This window comes from Phyllostomus hastatus, unplaced genomic scaffold (assembly GCF_019186645.2).
Source record: "Phyllostomus hastatus isolate PE091 unplaced genomic scaffold, TTU_PhHast_1.1 phas_scaffold_216, whole genome shotgun sequence".
In the NCBI taxonomy this organism is placed as follows: domain Eukaryota; kingdom Metazoa; phylum Chordata; class Mammalia; order Chiroptera; family Phyllostomidae; genus Phyllostomus; species Phyllostomus hastatus.
This window is the reverse complement of record NW_025334018.1, coordinates 2,750,015-2,772,507: the sequence shown is the minus strand read 5'-3', so window position 1 is coordinate 2,772,507 and position 22,493 is coordinate 2,750,015. Positions and strand designations below refer to the sequence as shown.

Below are 22,493 nucleotides of genomic sequence, written 5' to 3'. Positions count from 1 at the left end.
CGCAGGAGACCAGGGCCCACCCGAGAGGGCCCGAGCGGAGCCGAGGTCCCCTCCCGCCCAAAGCTGCCCCTGCCCCCTCTCCAGGTCATTCCCGCTGCAGGACAAAGGACTCTCTGTGTCGCCGCTTTCACTCCGTTCCCTGAGATAGCTGGTCCAAATCCTTTCCAGGCCTGGGGCCTCTGCTAACTTGGAGGTTGAATTTTCCCACTTCTGGACGTCCACCTAACATTTCATCTCTAGGATTGACTTCACTCCCCCGAGGGCTGTATCCTGAATGAACTCTGTGAAGTATGGTTCCAGAGCCCTGGGTTTTGCCTGAGTGGCCTTCCCAAGCCTTGATTTCCTCAACAGCATCTATCCCATCACACAGAATTGCGCACGATGTAGAAAATTGCTTTGAAAATAATCAAAAGGGGTGTCTAACAAATACAGGATTTTTTTTTAAATCACTGAATTGTGGATTGTTAAGAGGACATGATAACTTTTCCCTCTCCGAAAAAATTGAATGTTCTTCCAGTCCTTTTATTCCGCTCTCCGAGCCACCCCGCCACAACTGCTTGGTCTGGGTGGAAAGGCAAACTATAGTTCCCAGGTGCCTCGCGAGGCCTCAAGGAACTACAATTCCCAGCGGCCCCCCCCATGTGGGGCGGGGTTGAGTCAGAACCACAAAGCCAGGCCGGGGAAACTACAACTCCCAGAAAGCTCCGGAGCTGGGCAGTACCGGAAGCTGCAGGCGGAGCTGGGCAGGAGAGAGGTATAGGGTCTGCGTGGAAAAGCCCCGGGTTAGGAACCGCAGGCATGCTGCGTCCCAAGGCTTTGACCCAGGTGCTAAGCCAGGCCAACACTGGAGGTGTCCAGAGCACCTTGTGAGTTCGGACCGAGGACCCGAGCGGCGAGCACAGGAGTGGGGCAGCGCGCGACTCTCTGAGGGAGGGGTGGGGAAGGATGTCTGGGAAGGGAGGGGGCAGCCACTGGGGCTATCGGCGTGGAGGGCGCCTCTGGAAAAGGGAAGTTGACTAACTGGTTGCTCGGGTCCCGTTCCAGGACACCCTCAACCCAGACCCTTGCTTTCTAGAAGCGTCAGTGGTGGATCTGTGTTGGGAACCCAAGCCTTTTACTCCCTATGCTGAGCACGTCACTATCCCTCCCTGTCCCTCGCCAGGCTGCTGAATAACGAGGGATCTCTGCTGGCCTACTCTGGTTACGGGGATACCGACGCCCGGGTCACCGCAGCCATCGCCAGTAACATCTGGGCCGCTTACGACCGAAACGGGAACCAAGCGTTTAATGAAGACAATCTCAAATTCATCCTAATGGACTGCATGGTATGGAGAGAGGAGCCACTTCCTCTGTCCCCAAAGGGGATCCCCAGGGGATGAACTGTACCCCGTCCTGGATGGTTGGGATCTGTGGAAGATTGCTAAGAGTTGGCCCCCAGCTGCATTTATAATAGGCAGGACCTTGTGCATCAAGTGGTGGTGGGGAAGCAGCACCGGACCCAGTATCTGTCTGGGGTTCTGGTCTCAGCCAGCCACTTACCATCTGTGGAAACTTGCCTAAGTCATTTAACCTCTCTGAGCTTTCTTACCGGAGCTCTAAGGCGGAAACAATACCCCCTCCCCACCTCACAGTGTCTTGTGAAGATAAATGGAAAGGAGAATAGAAAGTGTAGAGTGGCCTGCGCACAGAGTATTGGCATCCCAGATTCACTGACTTACAGAACCATGACAGTCTGCAGATCCTTCCCTAATTCCTTCATTTGACAGAGAAAGGAGATTAGGTCCAGCAAGGGGAAGTGACCATTAGGTTGGAGACTTCCTGGGAACAGAAACTGAAAATCACCTTTGTTCATTCAACATACAGGTCTCTGCAGTATTCTCAGGGCTGGGGGGGGCGGGTGAGGGGGGGAATGCAATAGCAAACAGAACAGACAGAAACTGCAGACCTAATGAAGTTTACAGCTTACATGTTTTAAAATAAATAAGATGTGTATGTTTTATTAACTAAGTTTGCAAATATGTTTTGTACAACATGTAAGTGTAAAACAGTACATTAGGTGTTAAAAACACTGTGGAGAACAGTGAAGTAATGAAGTGAGAAAGAGGGGAGCATGTTCCAGAGAAGTCTCACTGGAAAGTTGATATTTCATCACAGACTTGAAGAAAGTTGGCAAGCTGTGTGGCCATCTAGAGCAGCACGTGCAAAGGCCCTGAAGCCAGAGGGAGCCTGGTCCATGACCCACAAGGTCGTTGTGGGGGAGGGAGTGACATGAGAACGGGACAGGTTATTGGGAGATGAGTCTGCAGAGGCAGGGGTCAGCGCCAGCCTCCTGGCACGCACTGGATGCCTGGTGCAAGTTTCCTGAGCCAAACTGAAAAGGCCCCAGGAGTGAAGGATTTCCACTGTAACTCGGCTGCCTGCCACTTTCCCACCCCCTGCCCAACCAAGGGTGCATTTCAGTTCAACTAATGACTCCTACTAGGAACCTAGCCTAGCGCTGATGCTGTGGGACAGTAGTTTTCAAACGTCTGACCACAACCCAGCCGCGGGAGGTGTTTTTTAAGTCAGAGCCCAGGATACACACATGCCCGCAGAAGCGAGTTTTGTGAGACAGTACTAACCCTAGGACATGCGATGCACTTCATTTCTTTATTTTTTCTTTTAATATTGATCAATCTTCCTAACTGATCTAATCCTGGGGTCAAACCTGCAGTTTGAAAAATATTACCATGGGGAAAGAAATATAAGTTGGGTTACTGCTCTCAAGTCCTTTACAGTGTCTTTGGGGTGAATCCATAATAACATCACCCATTAGGATAGCCCTTTGAAGATGCAAAACTCTTTCCTGTGTCCTAACACCCTAACCAACTGAGGTGTTTCTGGGAGGTTGAGTTTCTCAGGGTAACTTGGTGAGCAGGCAGCTGTGCTAAGGCTGCAATTGGGGCATAGGATCCCATGGCCGGGGCTGTTGCCATAGCCCCAGCCCCCCACCCCCAGGTGAAGTTCCTGCCATGCCCAGGGCATGGAAGGAAGATATAGTCTCTCTCAAGAGGATCCCTTGAAGAAAGAGGGGCTAAGGGCACCAAGCAGAACATCCCATCCCATGATATCACCCCTCCAGGAGGGCCGTGTAGCCATCACTCGAGTGGCCAACCTTCTGCTGTGTATGTATGCCAAGGAGACTGTTGGCTTCGGAATGCTCAAGGCAAAGGTGTGTATGTGCCCGTCCCTCTACAACGCTAGGCCCAGCCTTTGTTCTTCCTCACTGTGTCCTCTCCCATCCCCACCACCTTCCTGGAGTCCTTCTGTCAGTCCACTTCTGGTGGGGCCAGGGGCTGGGTGCTCAGCATTGGGAGTTGACCTGGATTTGGGCTCCCTCTCATGGCACGCCATGCAAGGGCAGTGTGGCACTGATTTCTCCTCCCTCTCGCAGGCCCAGGCCTTGGTGCAGTACCTGGAGGAGCCCCTCACCCAAGTAGCAGCATCATAATGGGCGTTGGTGGAAGTAGGGGGTCAGACCAGAGAGGCGACCATTTGGAGGGGCAAGACCCCCTGAGGAAACCTTCCTGGACTATGGGGGAGGGTGGGACTTTGTTCATTTCCAAGAATAAATTTCATTTCTGTCTTACGTTTTGGCTGCTTTCTTGGCTGGGAGGAATCAGGAGACGGGGAGGAGCAGGCTTGGCTTGCAGGGTTCCTCATGTCCTGCAGGGGCGGCTCCCACCTGCCTCTCCACCGGGACCTCCAGCAGCCAAAGGGCTCTGGGCAGTGGCGCCTGAGCTCCCTTGGCCTCTCCAGTGGTGTGGCCTCACTTGGCCCCTACCACTCAGAACAGAATTTTACTTGCCTGGCTGGCAAAACCCTAGAAGTAAGCTCCAAGGAGCAGGGGGCTAGCGGGGGTGATGTTGGACAAAAATAATGTGGGGCCTGGGAGTTCATTGTCCTTCAGTCCCGACTGGTACGGTGCCTTTTCTACTGTTTGGGCTAGGAGGGACCACCCCTTTCTCTTCTCCCAGGTACTCACACGCTTACCCAGACACCAGATTCTAAAGCCCTTTGCCGGCAGGATGGCTTTGCTGTGGGGCCTCAGGTCCTGGGCGGTGATCCGAAGAAACCCAGGAGACCTGCCGGAAGCCTTCATCTCCAGGTCCTGCCCCTACACTCAGACCCCTCACCCTGTCTGGCTGGTTCTGCCCCAGCTCTCCACCTACCCAGCGACCTGAAGAGCAGGTCTGAGCAGGGAGCTACCAGCCCCTTGCCCAGTGTGGTAGGAAGGGACCCATCCTAGGAAGTAGGTAGGTTGCAAGTACCAGCTCCACCCAGGGTAAGAGATGCTGACCCTGCCCGGCCCTGGGCAGTCAGGGAGGGGTAGAAGTTGCTGTACCCAAGATACAACTCCTAGAGCTCTGCATCGCTGCAGGGTGACTGCCATCCTGTCGGCCCTTCCTCGGGTTCCCCGGTCACCCCCAACCAGAGGCTCTAAAGGAAAAGCAGAAGGCCAAGTAGATTTCTGGTCCCTGGGGGATTGATTCTCACTGGCAGCGGGCCTCTCAGCCGGAGCCTCCGGAGCCTAGCAAAATGTACTCAGTCCTCGGCCGGCTCTCTGAAGGCCCTGTCCCTGCCTCCCCAACTGTCACCCTCTGGAGTCTGCTCGCCTGTTGTAGGAGCCCAAGCTGAGAGCAGACACCCAACCTGTCTAACCTGTCTGACGTCATTGTCTCCACCCACCTGGGCCCCAGGTCTCTAGCTGCCCCGCTCTTCCTGTTCCGTCCTCGGCTTCCTTACAACACCCCCACCTGCCAGAGCTGAGCCTCCCCAGGCCTTGCCTAACCTTAAGTGAGCCCTCAGTTCCTCTGGTTGCAGACGTTTCTTTATCCCCAATGAGAGAAGGGGTGGATCCAGGTCTCTTAAGAGCTGGGAGTTGAGGGCACTGAGCCAACGCACAGACCCGGCACCTCTGTCTCCGAAGACACTAGTACCCTCCATGTGGAGCCAAGATGGGGAACGGAACTGAGGAGGATTATAACTTTGTCTTCAAGGGTAAGTTGGAGTTCATACAGAAAGAGGGAGCCTGGCACAGACCCAGAAAGAGACCCACGGAGCCAGCCCTCCTGCCTTGTTGTTTCTCTCACCAGGACCCCCCAGGGCTCGACGTTCCTTTGTATAAGAAAGAAAGCTGCAAGGATGGGGGAGGGTCTGGTTACTGGAGCGAAAGCCAGAAGGCTCTAGGCTGTAAACAATGGGGTTGCTTGCTCTCTCTAATAGCGCCGAGTTAGGCTCCTGTGCCCTGCTCCTAACGGAAGGCCAAATCCCTAGGAATAGTGAGCTGCAGCAGCAAGAGAGATAGAGGTCAGACTTCCAAGAGGGCTTCCCTGCTGGGAGGAGGGGGAAACAGGCAGACTTAAGAGGAAGCAAAGCGTCTTTCTGGGCAGGTGCACAGAAAAGGAAAGAGGAGAGGTCTGTGCTGTCCTCGGGCTGGGTGAAGACTTCAGGAAGACATAACGAGTTGGGAGCAGGGTCTGTTGGGGCTCAGAGGACTCCTGGGGCCAGGCCTTCTGCCTGTCCCTGGCCAGGCAGATCCCTTGGGCCTGAATACCAGGCACTGGGTTCAACTTGGCTGTCCCTGGAAGTGTGCACATATCTTTCTGCTCTTTATTCTAAACCCCTGTGTTTGGCCCCCTTATTGTTCCCCACCCCCACACCACCCTCACCTCCACACCTCCTTCAGGGCAGGTTGGACTGGCAGAGCTCTGACTCCCTGTCCAGCCACCCCACCCTACCGCCTCTCCCAGCCTGAGCCCCGCCCTCACTTGGAACTCAGGCGACCAGGTTTTGGGGAACCTGTATTCTCAACATCTTTCCCAGGAAGAGGAGACTGGGTTAAGAGCTAGCAATAGTCTGGGGCAATAATACTACGAGTGACTATCATTTATTGAGCTCATACTATGTGCCAGCCACTGGCTTATTAATCACCATAACAACCCCAGAAAGTTACCTTTCGTTTTGAAAGGAGCCAGGAGCCAGACAGAGTTCAGATCTCAGCCCTGCCACTTACTCTTTGTTGCAGGTTGGGATCTCCAGAAGCAGACCCTCAGAAGTTTGGGGTGCAAGATGTTTATTACGAATCAACACCAGTGAAAGGAAGGGGGAGGAAACAGGATTGGGCAGAGAGGAAGTTAAACTTCAAGGCAGGATCACCAAGCCCTGGCCAGAGGCTGGGAGCTCTGTGATACGCTCTCCTTGCTCAGGTAGTGGATGCAGACTGCCCGGGGGAGGCGTGACCACAGGTGAGGCCGCCCTCTGCACGAGGCAGATGCTGAAGGAGCCATAGCTGGAAGCTGTCTGCTGACTGCACTCCCTGAGTCTGGGGCGAGTTCTTTCTGGAAGGCCCCCTGGGCAGCACACCTGTGTTTACCACACTGGCTGTGTTCTCTTTCTCAAGGTATTTAACCCCCTAAGTGCCTCCTTTCTTCATCTTTAAAAGTGCGATGATGATAATGGCACATGCCTTATGGCACTTTTGTGAGGATTGAGTGAACATGTGTAAAGGTTTTAGGACAGTGCTGGGCACGTTGCAGGCACTCCATGAACTTTAGCAATTAGTATCTCCATTTCTCAGTGAGGATGAGAAACAAAGTGGCGTACAAAATGTAACAATGTCAGCACAAACCTTAGTCTGTCTGACTCCAAAGCCCTTGCCCGGAGCGCCTCTGAGGCCTGAGGGTCGGGCTGGGCGCCCATGTGCTGGGCGCATGGAGTGCAGATTGGGTCCCCAGCAGGGGCGTGGCAGGGACACACATGTCCTCTCCCCGCACACACCCACGCTGCTCCCAGATCTTTCCTACCCTCTACAAGTAAGGAATCTTTAAAGATGGGGGGAGTGTTTTTTTAGATTTCACAAATAAAGAAATTGAGATTCAGGAAAGGTCAGCCACTTGTTCGAGATCACGTAGCCAGTCAGAGGCCAGGTGGGGACCAGGGCCCCAGAGCAGGCAGCTCACAGCCCTTGGGCACCGGCCCGCCTCCCTGAACCACTGTGGGCGGCCTCCTCTGGTCCTGGGCGTTTAGCTCAGCGCCTCTGCGGTTTGTGAGTCTTATTTACATCAGCCTCCCACACTCTGCCCAGCCCCTGGCTGCTCACCCACGCTGGGTGAGGTGGGGCCCGAGACTCAGCGCTCCAGCTCCGAGGCTCTGCAGGGCCCTTCTGGTGGCCCCTGGCCCCTGAAAACCTGGAAGGTAAAGCGCTGGACTATCAACAACAGGCATGAGAGGAACAGTCCTGCACACAGACTCTATCCTGAGCACTATCTCATTTACTTCTAACAATAACCCATAAGGCAGGTACTATTGTTACTCCCATTTTTTTTGTATAAAAAAGAAGGTCTGAGAGGCTAACAACTTGCTGAAGGACACACACAGGGGCCCAACGCCCGGCCCATGCAAGAATGACCCTCTTTGGGGACAAATGGATCGAGTCTTCGTACACACACACCCGTACCGCCCCTCCCCCCGGATGTGCCGTTGCCACACTTTCTCCTCACCCACACTTACACTCACACCTCTGCTCCCATGCAGACACACCCACCACCCCTCCCACTTGTCCTCCCAATTCACATGCACAGTGACACGCACAAGTGCTCACACTTCCCACTCTGGGGAAGTGCACCCTCCCCCAGGCCTCCTACCGTCTCTGTCCGCATTCACAGCCCGCCAGCCTCTCCCTGTAGTCCCTGAGCACCAACACCCACAAGCAGGCCAGGGACGTCACCCATCGCCAGATCTGCAGGCTAACTCTACAGGCCTGTCTCATCAGACCAAGAAGCCCCTTAGCTGGGTGCAGCTTTTGGCCCTTCTGCCTCGAATGGACATGACATGTGGAGCTGCAGACCCGTCTCTGCCATGAGCCTGGGCTCCCTCCTCAGTTTTCTGAGCTCAGCTCCCCTTTGCTAATGGGCAAACCCTACAGGCTCAGGTGGACATGGGGCTGCTGTGCCCTGCTCAGCCCTTATCTCTCCATACCTCCAGTGGTGCTGATCGGAGAGTCAGGCGTGGGGAAGACCAATCTGCTGTCCCGATTCACACGCAATGAGTTCAGCCACGACAGCCGCACCACGATCGGGGTTGAGTTCTCCACCCGCACTGTCATGCTGGGCACTGCTGCTGTCAAGGCTCAGATCTGGGACACGGCCGGCCTGGAGCGATACCGAGCCATCACCTCAGCGTGAGCCCGGGGCTGGGGGTTGCTGCGGTGTGGGGGTGCTGGGGAAGCCAGGGAAAACTGCTGGAGGGGAGAAGGAGGACGGGGCGGAGGCAGGGTCACTCAGCAGTGTGCTCCCCAGTGGGATCACAGGACACCATGGCCAGGTTGAGGAGACACAAGTACTGGGAGCCACAGAGACAGGAAGGACGTAGTGACACTGACTGGTAAGACTAAAGCCACAAGTCACTGCCACCACTGCTGGTGCCTCTGCTGTGTGCCCAGGAAGGTACAGGCGCCTCGCATTAGGCACTTTATGCAATCCCCAAGGCCCGTGGTACCCCAGGGCCATGGTGCTGTCCTTAATCCCTGTTGGACACAAGCTGGAGGCCTAAGCGAGTGAAGCCCAGCTGGAGCTGGGGTGGCAGCAGGCTTCAGGGACGAATAGCGCCCCTCCCTCCTGCACACTGCTTCGCGCTCGGCAGCCTTCGCCATCTAACGAGGAAGGTGAAGGGCTGAATCCCGCAACCACATTTTACAAAGGCTCTGAAGACACATCACAAGTTAGGCCTCCTGACACCACAAGCAGGGTGTCTCCCAGCCAGTAGCAGGTGAAGTGTGGGGAAGGTGGTCTGTGTGTGTGGTGTGGGCCAGCACCTGCCGGGGGCAGGGAGCAGGACTCCGGGGCTTTGGTTACACACATTCATCTGGTCACCTGCCCTCTTATGGGCCTCAGCTGGCTCATCAATAAAATGGGGGTAGTTATGTGTCACCAGTCTGAAGAAGCTCCATGTAACTCTAGGAGCAAGGCTAGATGCTTGCAAGGATGCATCAGATAGTTGACTCGGGGACTGGCGCGTGGCGTGGACATTAGCGGGTTCTAGAAACATGGTCGTAAGAGAGAAGAGGGGGCTGTGGGTCATGGAGCCGTGTGAGGAAGATCTTGGAGGAGGGGCATCCAGGAGACAGCCTTGACTGCAGGGCTGAAATCAGAACAAAGGACTTCAGGAAGCAGAGGGGCTGTGAAGGAAGGAGAGAGCCAGTGGTTTTAGAGCTGGGAGGGGAATCTTCAGAGGCTCTGGGACGAGTATTTCTGACGGCTCTCTGTGTCAGGCATCGGGGCCTTCAGCCGCTCTGTTTGGGTTCGGGTCCCTGGACTCCAGTTTTCACATTTCCCAGTCTCTGGGACTCATCTCCAGCCTTTCGGTTGGCTTGAGTGCTCTGCTCCGAGGCTGGGCCCGACCACCTTGACCTTGTCTCTGTCCACCCCTCTGCCCTTCCCCAGGTACTACCGCGGTGCAGTGGGCGCCCTCCTGGTGTTCGACCTAACCAAGCACCAGACCTATGCCGTGGTGGAGCGCTGGCTGAAGGAGCTGTACGACCACGCCGAAGCCACTATCGTCGTCATGCTCGTGGGCAACAAGAGCGACCTCAGCCAGGCCCGGGAGGTGCCCACTGATGAGGCCCGCATGTTCGCTGGTAAGAGCCGACCGAGATGTGGTCTTACCTCCCCACCCTCCCATACAGTCCCAGCCCTGCCCCCCCGAGGGCCCCAGCCTGGATGTCCTCCACAAGGCCCCCTACCTCCACTTCCTCTTCCTCAGGATCAGCCCTTCCCCACGGTGACCCCGTGTTTCTTGTGATGTCTCACCATTTGCCCTGAGATTGTCTTTATGGGCAATTATTTATGGTTGATTTTAAGACAGCCCCACCCTGCAGTGTTCAAAGATTCTAAGTGTAGTAGGTGGGCTTCCCTTGACTATTGCCAGCACACTTTCCCCAGGAGTTCTCTGGGGTCTGAAGACAGTCAGGTGTGGTGGTTAAGGGTGCGGACACAGGAGTCCCGTGGCCCAGCGTGACATCTCTTAGCAAGTGGGGCACTGAGCAAGTTCTTTCTCATTCTCTCTGTTTCTGGACTTCAGTTTCCTCTTCTATAAAATACGATAGTATTCAAACCTACCTCACAGGTTGTTTTAAGACTTATATGCCTTGGCTGGGTAGCTCATTTGTTTCGAGCATCATCCTGACACGCTAAGGTTGCAGGCTGGATCCCTGGTCAGGACACATGTAAGAATCAACTAGTGAGTGCATCGATAAGCAGGACAGGTCAGTGTGTGTGTGTCCCTCTCTCTAAGCAATAAATAACATTAAAAAAAAAAAAAAGAATTAAATCAGCACTGACTGGTGTGGCTCACTTGGTTGGGCATTGGCCCGCAAAGCAAAAGGTCGCCAGTTCGATTCCAGGTCAGGACACACACCTGGGCTGTGGGCCTGGCCCCTGTGGGGGCGCAAGAGGCAGCCCGTTGCCGAGCCACACTTCTCTCCCCCTCTTTTCCCAGCCCCAGCTTCCTCTCTCTCTAAAAAATAAAATTATTTTTTAAAGAATAAATAAATAATCTTAAAAAAAGAATTAAATCAGCTACATGTGTCAAGGTTTTAGCACATAGTAAACATTAAGTAAATATTTCACTATTGCCTTTGACCCCACAATTGATGGTGTGTTTCCTTTCCTGTCAGAAAACAATGGGCTGCTATTCCTGGAGACCTCAGCCCTGGATTCCACCAACGTGGAGCTGGCCTTTGAGACTGTCCTCAAAGGTTAGAGTCCCTGCCTCTATTTGGCACCCCACTCCCACCCTGAGGCTTCTGTGGGCATTGGTAGGAAGGCAGACACCCAGCCCTCTCCAACCCAGCTGGTTCCTCAGTCCCTCTGTGCACCCCCGACCTCCTCAGAGCCCCTCTCCCCAGTCATTCCCTAGTGCTGCCCTCCTCCCCCAAACCCAGCCTGGAGCTTAGGGAAGGACCCAGAAGGCCACACTGCCCAGGGAGCTGCATCTTAGCCCTTCTCCACCCAGGTAAGTAGAAGGGACACAAACTCCGCTTCCTTCCGGCAAAGCCTCCTGTAAGTGTGACCACCCCTGGTGCTCAGGAAGGGGCATGTGGTGTGAGTAGAGGAAGCGTGGGCTTATTCTGACCTAACCACTCCTGTCTGCCCTCTCAGAGATTTTCTCGAAGGTGTCCAAGCAGAGGCAGAACAGCACACGGACCAATGCCGTCACCCTGAGCAGTGCCCAGGCCGGGCAGGAGCCTGGCCCTGGTGAGAAGAAGGCCTGTTGCATCAGCCTCTGACCTTAGCTGGCACCAGCCCTGCCCCACGAGCTTTCTGGTGCTCCCCAGCCCCGTGCTCCGGGACCTTTCCCTGCCCTGTGGCCCCAGGTGTCAGAGTGGCCAGTTCCCTGTTCACAGCCCCCCAGAGCTCTAAGTTCTTCATGTCACCATCTCCCACCATCCCCTCTGTTATCTGCCACCCCTCCCAGACTAAAGCCCTCAAATAAAGCTGTTTTGTATCAACGCCTGGCCATCCCGCTGCTGCCTCCTGTCTGTGCCTCCCCTTCAAACCTGGCTCCTCCTCCGAGTCCCTGCTCCCCTTCCCTCACCCCTCCCTTCATTCTCCCCACTGCCCCCCAGGGCCAGCTGCCCCTGGAGTCCTGAGGTCTGGGGAGGGTGCCAAGGGGGTGAGAGGTGCCTGCCTTTCCCTCTGCCAACCCCCAGGGCAGAAGTGGGAGGGAGGACAGCATGGTGGAGAGGGAGTATCTGGAAGGCAAGACAAAGGAGACCATCAGCAGGTACCATCTGTTGCCCAGGGCCCTGATGCCAAGAACTGAGGTCACTCCAATGCCAGGGGTAAAGGGAGGAGGCAGGGGAGGTGAGGTGGGGCGGGAAGAGGGGGGGTCAGGACCAGCCTGTTCATGTGTGCTACAGAAACGGGGTTTAAGACCAGGAGGTGGAAGGTCCAAGTCTCCCACCAGTTTTATGCTTGACCCAAGTGAGGGGGTGTGGTGTGTAGGCACACTGAATCTGGTAGAGGTGAGTGGGGAGGGTCCGGCTCTCAGCTCTCTCTGCCCCTTCTCCATCAGCCCAGAGCTGGCTGTCCAGGCAGGCTCTCTCCTTTTCCTGCTCTGCAGAGCACAGTGGAAGGTCTGACTGTGCCCTCAGGGAAAGGAAGGGGGCTCAATGGGCAGAAAAGAAGGGACTGAGTGCTTGGAGACTCTAGTACGACGTGGTAGAGAGCAGACAGGAGCCATCCACTTCCCAAACAAAGGTGAGCAGGGGCCCCCAGAATCCTACCAGAGAAAACCCCCAGCCAAAACCCCCACATTCAGAGAAAGTAGTCAGAGCCTTAAGTAATAATACTTTTAATAAAATTAACTTCTTAATAGCACATTTAATACATTAACCCTCCCCTTCTTGGTTTCTCTGCATTTTGTGCAACATCACTTTGACTTGATTATTCATGGGTCTGTTTTGTTTCCCGCCTTTTATTTTGCTTTTTAACTCCTTTTCCTTGGTGAATTTGTATGTGTCCTCACTAGATGCCTCAAATTAAGTCTGACCACAATCCTACTCTACTTTCTACAGTGGAGAGACCATCCCCCCTGCCCCAGGGCGTCTCCACCCACCCACCCTACCCTACCCGCACCCTTGGGTGGGGAAGGGGATGCCCTCCCCACCACAGACGCTATCTTCCCAAACTATGGGGGTTTCTAGGACAAAAAGAGCAGGGGGCAATCTGTCCCTAAGTGGGGCGAGAAGAGTAAATTGGGGAGAGGGAGATGTGTTTGGGGTCAAGGCCAGGAGGGGCATGACAGAGTCACAGGTGGACGGAGCAACTCTCCTGGTCAAAAGGTGAGCCAAGGGGCCCCACGCCCTCCTGAATCGATCCCCTGGAGGATGGGGCCTGACCTGACTGCAAGCCAAGGCAAGTACTTAGAAAACTGATTTCTCACGTGCAAAAGCCAAACTCCCCAGTTGTCAGTGGGGAGGGTGATATGCCCCCAGGCCAGAGCACAGTGGATGACCCCTACCTCAACACATAGATGGAGGTGGACTGGAGCAGAAGGCTGGGGTCAGGGTCACCCCACGTCTCTGCTGCCCTTCCCCGGTCTCTGTACCCTTGGGAGCCCCTTTTCCCAGGCCTTTCAAGGACACTGTCTCCATTCCACTCCAATGGTGGGAAGTCCTTCTTGGAATCTAACTTCTATGAGACAATAAAGCACCTTGCAAATTGTAAAGAAGTGCAGCTTTAAAGAACTGAGACTGTTACTCCCCCCGCCGCCACAAGCTAAGTGGGGGACTGGGTGGGAAGAGGCTGCGGTCTGGGTCCCTCAGCCGCCTGAAGCTGAGTGGAAGTGTGTGCGTGTGCGTCTCTTCGTACCTGGCTGCTGCGGCGCAGGGGTGCGGGCGGGTGTGCTCGCCCTCCCGCGCTGCCCCCACCCAGTTGAAATGATCAACGTCTGTCCTTTCAAAGATGCCGGGAGCCGACCCTCATCAATTAGTCCTGGAAGTTAAAAGTCCAAGGACTCAGAGTCGACCCCAGCAGACTAAAAGCTCCCAACCTTAACTAGCCATCTGCTTCCACCCTGCTGTCTGGAGATGGGTGACTCGGCCACTGCCCTCCTCTATGTTCCTTTTGTTACGACTTTTATACATTCTACCGGACCCAGGGGCCCACAATGCTACTAAACTTTAAGCTATCTGAATACCATCTACTAAGTAACTAGTAATTCTCTTTTTTTCTCTAGGATTATATGAAATAAATTTGAATTATTATTAATAATTATTTTGTAGTATTTTCTTTTAAACCCCTCGGTTTTTCTTCTCATTTTTGGTTAAAAACAAAAACTATTTCTTTTAAATCTCATACCTCTCTGAGGGTCCCGTAAGTCTGCTAGGCCTCAGTTCCGGACTTGCCCTCCTCACTCGCCCCTGGGACAGGGCAGGAGAAGGGGGGGCACCCCAGGGTCCTCAGTCCTCTAGCTTCTCCCTTTCTTGTTAATTCCTTTCTTTGTTTGGCTCTGCCGGCTCCCCCGAGGGGGAGGGGGAGAGGAGAAGGGAGCCCATGGAATGAAATCCAATCCACTTGCGGGGCCCCAGAGGGACCAGGTCCCTCTCCCCAAAAGCAAGTGACATTCCTCCCCAAAAAAAAGTGGGGGAAAAAGGAACGTAAACCTGAACATATATTAAAAACACTTTTTAAAGATTTAACTCTGAATACAAATGTATTTTTTTCTTCTCTCCCTACATATATTCTAAACCTTCTAAAGTTTTTTTATTTTTTTTAAGGATCACTTTATCATAAAATAAAATATCCTTTTCATATAATAAATTACCTAATAAAAAGTCTTTTTTTTTCATATTAGCCCAGGTTCTTTGCTACATTTATATGGTAATAAACGCCTTTATTAAAATAGAATATTAAATTATAAAGAACTGCTTTTTTTTTTTTTTTTTGCTATTTGTTTTCTCTGCGTTGGTCGCCTGTCTCGTTCCCTCTCGCGCTCTTTCTCACCTCTGTTTTGTCTCTCACTATGTGTGTTTGCGTTTGTCTATCTAGGTTTGGCTCAATTAGTAAGAGTGGGATTGAATTTTCCGAGCCCCCTAGTATAACAGTCTTCTGCCTTTGTGGGTAAGGAGTAGAGAGGGGGAGGGTAATTGACAGACAGACATCCCCCCCACCCCCCACCTCCCCAGGGCAACCAGGGGTGCCCATTTGGTTTGGTTTCTATTGTACAGACATCTCGGGATGGCTCACATTGGCGGGAAGGAGGGAAGTTGCCACAGACCTGTTTTCCTGGCTGTGACCCCTTTCCTCTCCCCTCCCTGGCTGGTGGTCTGGAGGGGAAGGCTGAGGAGAGGCGAGTTAATTCACAACGGGAGGAAGAAAAGGTGGGATCCCCTCTGAACCCCCATTCCCACACCCTCTCTCCATCCAGGAATGGGACTCCAGAGCTTAAGTGCTCAGAGGTCACTTACAACAGTCCCACCCCACTATATACAAAAAGCTCCTGGGACCCCCAGGGACTCCGATCCCCGTCCTCTCCTGGCCCGGCCAGCAGAACCAGGAGGGTGGGAAGCTGGTGGCAGCCCCAAGTGAGCAGCAGGGAAGCAGCAAAGGGGGTGTGAGGCCTGTAACATGATTCTCGGGGGAACAGCCATATCCCAACCCTGCTCAGCCCCGGAATGACCCCTCTCTGAAAACCTGCCCTCCTCAGAATGATGGGTAAGACAGACACTCCACGATTCGCTGGCTAATAAGGGTCAGAGTGAGGTCCAGAGGGGGGCACAGGGAGTGGGGCAATGCAGGGAGGAAGGAGCAGCCTCTCCTGACCCTTCCAACGGCAGACCCACCACCTGGCTCTGCTCCTCCCACTGCCATGAAATCCAGCCCGAGGACTGCGGCCTAAACGTGACACCAAAGCTGATACAGGTGGGCAGTCGGGCCTTTATGTTCCCCAGTATTAATCCCCTCCTCAAACTTTCACTGAGAACAGAGATATATTTCACCAGGAATTTGAGGTGTTTCTCTGGAGGAGTGGGGAAAGAGGGCCTGTAGATGCCAGAAGAATTAAGCGGACCCCAAAAAGTCCTTCCCCATAGTTCTCCGCAGGGAGACGGTCTTCCCAAAGCTGGGCTCGGAGGGGTAGGAGGGAAGGGGAGAAGGGAAGACACAGAAAGGGCAGCACGAGGGGGGAGTGACAGCCACCAAGAGGAAGTAAAGGGAAGATCTGGGAAAGAGCAAAGGAGAAAGGAGAAGCCAGAGGGAGGACATGGGGGGGGGGCGCTGAAGGGGACAGAGGGGACTCCGCCGGCTTCCTCCAGCCCAGCTTTGTGAGGACAGACAAGTCTGAGCCCCTAATTGACTGACATGCTCCCCCTCCCCACACAATCTATGTGGGCTTCTGAAAGGGCCCCAACCCCCTCCCACTGCTGGAAACCCAGAAACAGATTCTCAAACAGGATATGGCAGCGGAGGGTCCAAAGGGTCATGTTAGGAGGTGGGGAGTCAGGACCAGAGGACTGTGGAGAGAGCACCTCTGGATACAGATGGTGTTCTCCCTCTCCCACCCCGCCCCTCCCCCTCCGCAGCGGAGGGGTAGCATGCCACAGGTGGGGTGGTGGGTCAGGGTGTCTTAGCTGCCACCTCCGGCAAAACAAGTTTCTTGTAGCTGCTTCTAGATTGAAGGGTGTGTTGAGGTATCAGAGTTGTAACTCTAGTAAAATTTCCCATCTGGTCCCCTCCCAAACTTTCAAGGACAGGGCAACCAGAGGGTCTGAAAGTGGCCCACCCCCCAGCCACCATAGCCTCCCCTCCCCTCTCCCAGCAAATATCTCTAAGCACCTTGCCCCTCAAATTACTGATTTCCAAAAGGCTCTGGTGGAAAACAGCTCCAGGGGCAGGCCCCTGGGGAGTGGCCCCAGTAGACACGGGGCAGGAGGTTTAGGAGAATATTCTGATGGCTTGCGTGGCTGTGATGTGGCAGACAGGGCACTCAGGGTCCGTCCTCTCGCAGATGCGTACTGCACACTCCATGCAAAACAGGTTGTGTCCACAGGGCACGAGGGCCGCAGTCACCTCACTCTCGAAGCACACCATGCAATCCCGTCCGCCACCAGGGCTCCGCAGGCCTCCGCCCCCAAGTTTGGAGAAGCCCTGAAGTGGCTCTCCAGGTGGGCGTCTCGGGAGTCCTGCCAGCTCTGAGGAGGAGGTGGCAGGAGAGCGGTTCACTCCCGGGGGCCCAGCACGTGTCTTGGCAGAAGAGGAGGAGGAGGAGGAGGCAGAGGAGAAGAGCACTGAGGTGGGCGTGGCATTCTCCTGGCCCGCCCAAAGCGGGGGACTGGTCTCTGCTACCCCGTAGTACACATCCTGCTTGCCCACACTGTAGCCGGGAAACAAGTACCCGCTGTAGCCAAAGTCCCCGCCCTGCTCACCCAAGCGTGGGGTCTCAAAGCCAGAGTCCGCGGCGCACTCTCCGATGCAGCCCAGGCTGTTCTGCCGGAAGGTGGAGAGGGGCTTGCAGGCAGGCGGGTGCACCCGCCAAGCCTCAGAATAGCGGCTGTCCAGTGCCGTGTCGGGGCTCCCTGCCAGGAAATCATTTTCATTGTTGTACTCGAGGATCTTGCCAGTGCGCACTGCGATGTGTGTCTCAATCTCCTCGCGTGCACGCTCCACGTTGCCTGGGGCACCCGTGATCTCGAACACTGGGTCGCGGTCACGGCTTGGTGTGATAATGTAAGTGTTGGTCTGCTGCTGGATGCGCTTGATGGTGGCCCCCTTGGGGCCCACCACCAGCCCCACCACGCGGTAGGGCACCCGCACGCGAATGGTCACCTGCCCCGGCAGGGCAGGAGCCACACCAAAGGCAGCGCCCGACTTGTTGCGTGATGCTCGGATCATGGAGAAGTGCTCTGCCGCTGAGATGATTTCCCTTCGGGCTGTGGCCACGTCCTCCCGCCGCCCAGTCACCATGAACACTGGCTCCTCACCCCGCACTGGAGTCTTGATGTAGGTGTTGGTCTTGGCCCTCAGAGCCTTAATCTTGCAGCCTGGGATAGGTAGGGGAGGGGAGACAGAAAGAAACTCACTGGACAAGAAGGTCTGTGCTGGCACCAATAAGCTCCTGATCCTTATTCAGCTACCCAGCCCCCAGGAACCTCTCAATCTACCTTTTAACCACACCCCACAAACTACCTTGACTTGAACAATCCACTGTCACAGATCTACCCAATGTCTCTGTCAACAACAGTTTTCAAAATGTAACAACTTTCACTCAAATTCCACTCAGGACCCTCCAAATTCGTTTATTCTTTGAAACCCCAAAACAAACACACAAGCTGCGAACCTCATATCTACACACTAAAGCCTCCCCAACCATGTGCCATTCCCTCAATTTCTCTACTGATTCCTTGCTACTCAAACTTCCAAATCAATTAATCACTCCCCACCCCCCAAAATCTGTCACTGACCCTGATCTTTCCACAGAACTCCAATGTACTCACAACCACACGATCTACTCCTCACCTGATGTCCGTTCATTAAGAGTGTCCCACAACCAAACCCAGGACCCCATCTGTGCTACGGCCCCTCCCCCATCAGCGTCTCCCAGCGTCTCCAATTCACAGCAAGTTCGCAGCAACTAGTAGAGTGTGGGAGAGGGGAAGGGCCTGACAATCAGGCTGAAGAGGAAAAAGAGGAGTATGAAAATAATGACAGTGACATGTGAGGAGCAGCACTGGACCCCACGGACACTCCTGCCACCCTGTCCCCAGGGAGGAGAGCTGAGGTGGGCTGGGGGCTGAGTGGGGGGAGGGAGTCGGTGTTCTGGACTCATACTCCCACTTTGAAGTAGGAATGAATTAAAGCTGGGAGTTTGAGGAGAGAGGCAGGAAGAAAAAGAAGAAAGCTGAGACAAAGAGACAAAGAGGGAGAAGGGGAAAAAGAAGAGGGAGGGAGGGTGGGACAGCAACATCATCTCTGAAGGTTGTACACCTCCATGGCTGACGGGACATGTCTCTCTCTCTTCTCCCGCATTTCCTCTCCCTGCCCCAAGCTTCACAGAGACTCACATTCTTTCTCCAAGCGCACATGCTCCAGTGTGTGTTTGCAGATGCAGGGACCTGAGAACCGTGATGCACCATGTGCCTCTCTCTAAACAACACCCGTGGGGCACTTGCATACACCCCTCACACTCACACAGATTCCCTGTCTCGACCTCTGCTACCTCCCACTCCTCCATCCCTATCATCACCGACACACAGACAGCATGCCCCTGCACATGCCCACAACTTTCACCCAATTATTACAGACACATTCACACCCCCCTTCAGGGGCATGCTCACCATTCCCTTCCTCAGCACCCCCCCCGCCACACTACCTGTCCCCTCAAAAACGAACACTAGGAGTTCTAGCTTTCTGACTCTGCCCCAACTCTCCAACCACAGGCCTGAGGTGAGCTTATTATTATTATTATTGTTATTATTGTTATTACTATTATTATTATCTTGTCTCCTTCCTCCACTCCATATGGCTTCTTCTCCAGTCCTACGAGACTGACATATGGGTTGGGGGTGGCTCTTCTCACTGTGGGAAGGGGAATTTACTCATTCCTTTTTGTCTTCAGACCTCTTGGAGGGTTAAGAAGTCCTACCTGTTGTCAAGCTCACATCCTTGTTGCTTTAATGCCAGTAAATATTGTTCTATTTGTGAGGCATGGGGTGTGGAGGAACAGTGACATCCTCTCTCAGACAACTTCTTCTCACAATAGTGTCCAATAGGCACCTGGGCTAGGGCTCTAACTTTCGGGTCCATAAACTGAAGTGACAGCTACGTACCTTTGGAGGTTGGGGATGGGTTGGAGAGGACAGGCCAGAGCATAAGAGTAAGAAGAAAAGCTATTGGCCTGGGGCTGCAGAAATGATGGTGGATCTGAACCTGGCTTTTGCAAGCCTGAAGAAGCATCTCTTGAAGGGAAGACCCACTGGGCTTCACCTTCTTAGAGGTCAAATATAGGAGCACTGACGCTGCAACAGGGGAAGGGAGATCAGACAAGGAGGAGGATTTCCATATATTTAAGGAATGAGGAGGAAGAGAGAAATCCCCCTACTTTTATGAGAGATAGCTCCATCTGATGCGGAGGCAGAAGAGGAAAGAATGACTCCATGAAATTCTGGGCCCTCCCAAGATCACCCCCACACCCATGAAAATATACTGGTGTCCCCACCCAATTCCAGGGTGCTCTGGGTCCCTAGTTTCTGGCAAGGGGAAACCCAACTTTTTAAACCAGAAATCGAAAGAGATTAAGTGTATGGGAGGGGGCAGGGAAGACGAGGGCTGTGCAGGCCAGTGGCATCCTCCCCTCCTCCATTCAGGACCTCCCAGCAAAACCCCCCCCAGCCCCCAGCACTACAAGGGGGTGAGGTGGGATGAAGAGCAGGGCCCCCTGGCTTCGCCTCCCCTCCTTCCCCGCCAGCAGCAGGCCTCCTCCCTCACTCCCCAGCCGGAATGCTGCTCCTCTATTGTTCCCCACGGTGGGACAGCTCCTCCCCTGCTCCTCCCCCACCCCAGCTCCCCAGTCCAGCCCCTCACAGTTTCCAAATCCTGGCCCCCCATCCCCTTTGGGAAACCAGGAGAGGGAAGGGTCCCCAAGATCCCGTCTGCTCAACCTGGACGGTCACCAACACTCCCACCCCCACCCGCCCAGGGATGCTGGAGCGGAGGAGGGTGTGGTATCAGACAGTCTACACTGGATTAATTCTACATCCCTCCCCCACACACACACAGCCAGACACACGCCCTGCCGCTAATCTCCAGGTGAGGGTTTCTCACCCCTCCCCCCGCCCCTCTCAGCAAGCCCCCTCCCACCCTGTCCTACTCTCTGACTACCGGGGACCCCTCTCCAGGCTCCTGGCCCCTGGCCTTGGCCATCCCAGAACAAAAGCCTGAAAGGGAGAAGAGGTCCACACCAGGATGTGGCACTTCCTTGGAGGCGCCCCTTCCAAAACCCCACAGACCGTTCAACTTCGGTGTGCGGGTGACCACAGACTTCCCTCTTCCCGGGAGCCCCCTCCCCATCTCTCCCCCAGGCTGGGACCCTCCCATGAGCCACACCCCCTTCCATTCCAACACTTAGCCCAACAAAGAGACAGATACTCAGACTGGCTCCCCCTGGGCCAGGTCTCCCCCAAAGTCTGTAACTCCAGGAGGCTGGGGGCCCCAGGGGTACTCCCTCCCCAATCTACTAACAGATGTCAGAGTAAGGGCTTCTGAGTAACTCTGAGCACATTCTGCCAGTTCTTCTGGCTTTGAGTGGACACCCCCTCAGGGCAGTCTGTCTAGATTGGGAAACCAATCCCCTTCCCCTTTCCCTCTCTCTAACAGAAGATATTTCTTTGTCTAAGGGCAGAGCCGTGGGGGGAGGAAGGGTCTGGAGAACAGTCCCGACTGGGGGTAGCAAGGAACTTTGTGGCGCTAGGAAATCAGGATAGGGGGCGGGTCCCCCTTTGTGGGTTAAGGGACAGAGCCAGAGGTGGACGAGAAAGGAAATGAACTTTCCGCGCCAGAGATGGGGTGCCCCCCATCCAGTCTCTCTCCGAGATCCGGGCGCCCGCTTACCTTGCCTGCCCACGATTTCGGCCACGTGCTCGGAGGTGGGCACGGGTACACACTCGGTGGTGTTGCTGCTGCCCTTCAGGCGCAGCTCGGCCTCTTTGTAGAGGGCGCAGAGCTTGGCGTCGCTGGCCCCTTTGGGGGCGGTGGGGGGCTGAGGCGTCTGCGCCGCGGGGGCCGCCGTCGGGGCGGCCGGGGGCGCCGCGGGCGGCGGCGGTGGGGCCGGCTGCGGGGGAGCAGCCGGCTGCGCAGGGGCGCCGCCCCCCCCACCTCCCCCGTCCTCGCCTGCCGTGGGGGCGGGGGGCTCCCCCAAACCCAGGAGGCAGAGTTGATCGAGAGCCAGCTGAAGGGCGCGCTCGTCTTCCAGCAGCCCTCTGTCCTTAGCGCTTCCCCCGAAACATCCTAGTTCTCCAAAGCCCCCATTTCTTTCCATTATTCCAGATACCACTAGACTAGGCATGGCGAAACAAAAGCTGGGGGAGAGAGAGAGGGAGAGAGAGGGAGAGAGAGAGAGAGAGGTGGTGGAAGGGAAAAGAGGAGAGAGGAGGGGAGGGGAGAGGAGAGGAGGGGGTGTGTGGGGAGGGGGGAACAAAGAACTGGGGAGGGGGAAAGACGTTGAGATAGAAAGATAGACCCTCCCCCTAAGCCCCCCTCCCCAAACACCCTGTAACCCGACTCCCCTCGCCCAAGCCCCCGGGGTGGGGGTGGGGGGGAAAGAGAAACAAAACCCAGAAAGCAGATCTCCTCTCCTCTCCGGGGGTGACGGGGGGCGGGGGGCTGCAGGATCTCTGCCCCCACCCCTCCCTCCTCGGACCCGGGAGTCTCTAGACCCCGCCGTCCAGACGCCCCCCTTAGGCTCCCGCACCGAGCCTCAGTCCAGGAGCAGCGCTCAGTGGCCCCCAGTAGAGCCCAGCCCCTTCCAGCGCTCAAACTCTTTTGTTTTAAATGAACTGGATGGAGCAGCATGGAACTGACGGGAGGGGGGCGCGCCGGGGGCGCCCGGGGCATGCCGGGAGTTGTAGTTTCCCGCCCTTGGGGGCGCGGGGACGAATTCTTGACCCGAGGAGGATCTGGATGTGCTTTCGGTCTTTACCCGCGGCTCGAAGGCAAAGCTGGGGGTGGGATGAAAGTCGAGGTCCCTAATTTTTCGTGGGCAAGGAGAGAGAAGTCAGTGTACAGAAACCGAATGGTTGAAAAAAGGCTAATGGAGCGCGCCCCTCGCCCAAGCCTGGCTCCCACGCGGTCCCGGAGGGTCTCGGGTCTCTCTTTCTTATGGTAATGAGGGGGGACAGGAAGACGGGGAGCGGTCCCGTCTGGGTCACTGCGGCTCTCTCTCGCTCTCGCTCTCTCTCT

General features: G+C 55.3%; 3 protein-coding genes across 3 annotated transcripts; 2 read left to right on the top strand and 1 right to left on the bottom strand.

Annotated features, from left to right (window-relative positions):
• Positions 1–711: 711 nt before the first annotated feature.
• On the top strand, positions 712–3,628 carry LAMTOR2 (late endosomal/lysosomal adaptor, MAPK and MTOR activator 2). Its single transcript, XM_045816848.1, has 4 exons — positions 712–866; positions 1,163–1,325; positions 3,122–3,211; positions 3,434–3,628. The coding sequence occupies exons 1-4, from the start codon at positions 799–801 to the stop codon at positions 3,488–3,490; spliced, it is 378 nt and encodes a 125-aa protein (XP_045672804.1). The 5' UTR covers positions 712–798; the 3' UTR covers positions 3,491–3,628.
• Positions 3,629–4,761: 1,133 nt separating this feature from the next.
• On the top strand, positions 4,762–11,548 carry RAB25 (RAB25, member RAS oncogene family). The gene is made up of 5 exons (XM_045817259.1): positions 4,762–5,040; positions 8,026–8,221; positions 9,483–9,676; positions 10,715–10,795; positions 11,199–11,548. The coding sequence occupies exons 1-5, from the start codon at positions 4,998–5,000 to the stop codon at positions 11,324–11,326; spliced, it is 642 nt and encodes a 213-aa protein (XP_045673215.1). The 5' UTR covers positions 4,762–4,997; the 3' UTR covers positions 11,327–11,548.
• Positions 11,549–16,376: 4,828 nt separating this feature from the next.
• MEX3A (mex-3 RNA binding family member A) lies at positions 16,377–21,600 on the bottom strand. The gene is made up of 2 exons (XM_045817258.1): positions 21,147–21,600; positions 16,377–17,581 (listed from the first exon to the last, which is right to left on the bottom strand). Exons 1-2 carry the CDS (start codon positions 21,598–21,600, stop codon positions 16,476–16,478), a joined length of 1,560 nt encoding a protein of 519 aa, XP_045673214.1. The 3' UTR covers positions 16,377–16,475.
• Between the last annotated feature and the right edge of the window lie 893 nt (positions 21,601–22,493).